Raw genomic sequence first — 3,525 nt, 5'->3', positions numbered from 1 at the left:
CAGTGCGAGCTAGGGCTTTAATCGGGCCGGCCGGGCCAATAGCCCGCGAGGTTGAGAAATGAGGCCGAAATCATGTCGCGTTTCCACTGACGGGCATCTGTTAACATGGACGCCGAAAACACACGCGCTGCTCACGCTCTGCTCACGCGCCGCTGACGCTTGCGGTGTGAAACAGGCGTTAGTTGCGTCTAGTTGACGTTCCACGCTCCAAACTGCAGCTTGACTTCTTTCATCGGCTGACATTAACATTTAGAAGAAGAAAATGAAAACAGGCTTATTTGTTATCGGCATGCTGTTTTGTAAGTATGGCAGTGACCAAGTGGCTGAACACATTTTGGATTAGTCTTTAAAGTTTGTTGTGACATCCGCGGAGATAACGTCGTTATTTAGGCTAACTGTATTCATCCAATGAATGCACAGGTGTCGCTTAGCATTGCTCGACCGGAAAATAATGACTCTTGGAAACTAAAAAAAAACGGATAAAAAGCGTTTGCTGGACGAATGCGTTTCTTTGGTGTTTGGACCAGTCAAATGCTCAGTGGTATCTGAATCATCTCGCACCCAACAGTATACCTCCATAATTGATTTAATAAGGAAGTTTACTCGCGCAGCTTGCAGTAGTGTGATTTACAGTGAGCGCTTGTTTATGTGCGTGAACGTGGTGAATGGAATAAAAAATGTTAATCATTTACGTTTTTAATGCTAAAAGACCCTTTTATCTATGTATTTGATCAGTCGTTTTGTCAAAATTATTATAGCCTTATAAAACAATTGTTCATTTGTGTCTGCAGGTGTGGTTGGTGCTTATGTCAAGAAGACAGCGAAGGCTGGAGATTTACTGACTGTAAACACTGACATCACCAAAAGACCAACTGAACCTATGCTGTGGTATTTCAACAACACCATCATCGCTCTAATTAATGGAGAGGCCAGTACGAGCTGTCTGTATGGTGGTGATAGTGGAAGATTCAAAGACAGACTGGAGGTGGACTATAAGACTGGATCTCTGACCATCACGAACATCACAGCTGAACACACCGGAGTTTATGAAGCAGAGATCATCAGAAGTAGTAGCCTAGGAACTAGCCAAAGAATAAACCGAACCAGCAAGTGTGACAGCACTAAAGTGATTTCAAAAACCAAACAGCAACATGGGCAACACCATAAAAACATGCATTGTTTCTGTCAGCGGTGAGTTTAGTATAATTTTCCCTTTCACACTTTGTCTGACGTTTAAACCATGACATTCAGAGACTTTAGTCTGATTATCTGTGTATTAATGTTCACATCAACACCACATGTCAGTGACACATTTACTGCACAAATGCAATTTTGTCAGTTTCATTTACACATTAATTTATAAAGCCAAGATCATCCTTTAAAACTCTTAATTTAGTGCAATGTAAAAAAAAAATCTGATTTTATGATACTTGCAAAAGTTTATTCAACTTTTAAACTAAGTACAATTTATTAAACATTCTACAAATAATGTTGTGAAATTGTTTAACATGTAAATGTAACAAACATTTGATCTTGATGATTTATGTTCCTAAAACTAATATTAGTTATGAGACTCCGTTACAAATAAGTAATGTCTAGTGCTTTCAGTGTTGAATCATTTTTGTTTTCATCATGTCAGATCCTGAAACAAATTATAAACCTATCAACGTGGACCCGCAAGATTCTGACAAGAGTAAGAATATGCTTCCTGCTTTTTAATTGCTGTTTTTAATTTAATGCATCATTTAAGTTACAACTTAACTGTTATTAAATATCCATTAATCCTGAGAGTAGTATTAATTAGATATTGCAGGTCAAAAAAAGAGCTGCAGCAGCTTGGGATCAAATTTCAATCCAAATAATTTTAGCATGTGAGAATATAGAATATTGGTGTTAGTTCATACATGGTGTTTATTTTTGTTGACGAAACTTTGTTGTGGTAATACCTGTTGTATCCTATAATCCTTTTGCATCCGAATTTGTTAAAATATTTTTGTTGTCATACCCATTACAGTAACAGTTAACCCTTTTTTGTAGCTTATATCACTTACAATAATCTCTGTCTGTTTTCATCTGCAGCAAATTCAGGTCTGTCTGCTGGTGCTGTAGCTGCAATATGTGCTGCTGGTCTACTGATTGCAGCTGTAGTGGGTTTTGTGATTTACCGTCATCAAAAGAACAAGGCTAAAAAAGGCAAGTATCACCTACTGTACAGAAGTACAGAAAAAAACATCTGCTTGCTGCTTAATTAGTCTCTCTCTCTCTCTCTCTCTCTCTCTCTCTCTCTCTCTCTCAAAGCAGAAATGGGAAGAAACTGTTACGTTTAAAGTGTAGAAATTCAAAGAAAAAGGTAAGACTGCTCTACTCATTTAGGACATTATATAAGGCATTACGGATAATTTTGCGTAACATCAATGCACAATATTATGTCAATGAAACTTCTTTATTATTAATATTTCAGTTAAAGTAAAAAAAAAATTTGACCAATATAGTCTTATAAAATTAACTTTGTACCAGCAACACATCCTGCCGTAAGTGCTAAGAACGGCTAAGAGGATTGTTTATGACTTTTTTTGTTTTCCTCCAAGATATCAAGAGCGCCCATCTCATCCACAAAGCTTTCTGTGTTACTGGCTCACCATCTCTGCACCCTTTTCCCACATCCTACATTCATTCCAGGTGTCTTCACTCAGTGAGTAAGCACCGTCTCATTGTTCCACTGAGAGGCACATTCCAATCCCTTTTCATAACGTTTTCATTCGCTGTTTCTTGCTGGTGAATGATCGTCACAATCACGTGTGTGCTCTGATCCTTCTAACTTCCTCATCCCCAGGACTTCTTCACCCCCCCTTTCTCTGACACTGGATGCATTGTACTGTATTAACAGCACACTATTTACTAATTACAGCATATTAAGCCTATGTGCAATAATCGTGCAGACCATCTCCATATAAACGTGCCTTCTGATCTAGTGATTTGCCACTCTTTAAAGTGCCTAAAACTAGACCCAAGCTCAATGGGGATCTGCCCAAAGCTGTGCATTAAGTTGCTGCTACAAATGCATCAACTCTTCAAATTTAAGAATTTATGGTATTTTAAAATTATTAAAGTATTTATTATGCTGTATTTAAAAAAAAAAAGGAAAGAAAGCATTGACCATAATTACCTCAGTTAGTTTACACCTGAGCCACGGAGAGAGAGAGAGTTGCGACAACTTCATTGACTCCAATGAAACATTTTTTTTTAATGTTCAGCAGTGGTGATACTTATTTAGCAATGACAGTTCCTGTAAGCTCTCAAATAGTTCCTGAAAGTTAGCATTTGTAATGCACTTTTGAAAGATACAAACAAAAGATTGTTTGTTTTAATCAGGGTTTATACAGTCATGGAATTTTGACATGGCATTTTCCAGGCCTTAAAACAGACGTGTCCAAACTACGGCCCGCGGGCCATCTGCGGCCCGCAATCAGTTTTGTAGTGGCCCGCGAGGCTTTTTATAAATAATAATAGAATCTGGCCCGCTAT

General features: G+C 38.0%; 1 protein-coding gene across 3 annotated transcripts; it reads left to right on the top strand.

Moving 5' to 3' along the window:
- Positions 1–3,525, top strand: LOC147831470 (uncharacterized). 3 transcript variants are annotated; one of them, XM_087303892.1, is made up of 7 exons: positions 1–299; positions 792–1,191; positions 1,640–1,693; positions 2,080–2,193; positions 2,302–2,350; positions 2,589–2,692; positions 2,834–3,129. In XM_087303892.1, the coding sequence occupies exons 1-3, from the start codon at positions 263–265 to the stop codon at positions 1,644–1,646; spliced, it is 444 nt and encodes a 147-aa protein (XP_087160018.1). In that variant the 5' UTR covers positions 1–262; the 3' UTR covers positions 1,647–1,693; positions 2,080–2,193; positions 2,302–2,350; positions 2,589–2,692; positions 2,834–3,129. The 3 variants fall into 3 exon arrangements, with proteins under 3 accessions (XP_087160018.1, XP_087160019.1, XP_087160017.1); XM_087303893.1 differs by having other exon boundaries at positions 2,589–2,696; XM_087303891.1 differs by having other exon boundaries at positions 2,589–3,525.

Source organism: Danio rerio, chromosome 22 (assembly GCF_052040795.2).
Source record: "Danio rerio strain M-AB ecotype USA chromosome 22, GRCz13ab, whole genome shotgun sequence".
Lineage (NCBI taxonomy): Eukaryota > Metazoa > Chordata > Actinopteri > Cypriniformes > Danionidae > Danio > Danio rerio.
This window is presented reverse-complemented; position numbering and strand designations above follow the sequence as displayed.

Excerpts from the sequence above, each read along its gene's own strand:
- LOC147831470 (XM_087303891.1), top strand. The coding sequence starts at position 263 with ATGAAAACAGGCTTATTTGTTATCGGCATGCTGTTTT. Across the intron at positions 300-791 it reads TGTTATCGGCATGCTGTTTT|GTGTGGTTGGTGCTTATGTC; the intron begins GTAAGTATGGCA and ends TTGTGTCTGCAG.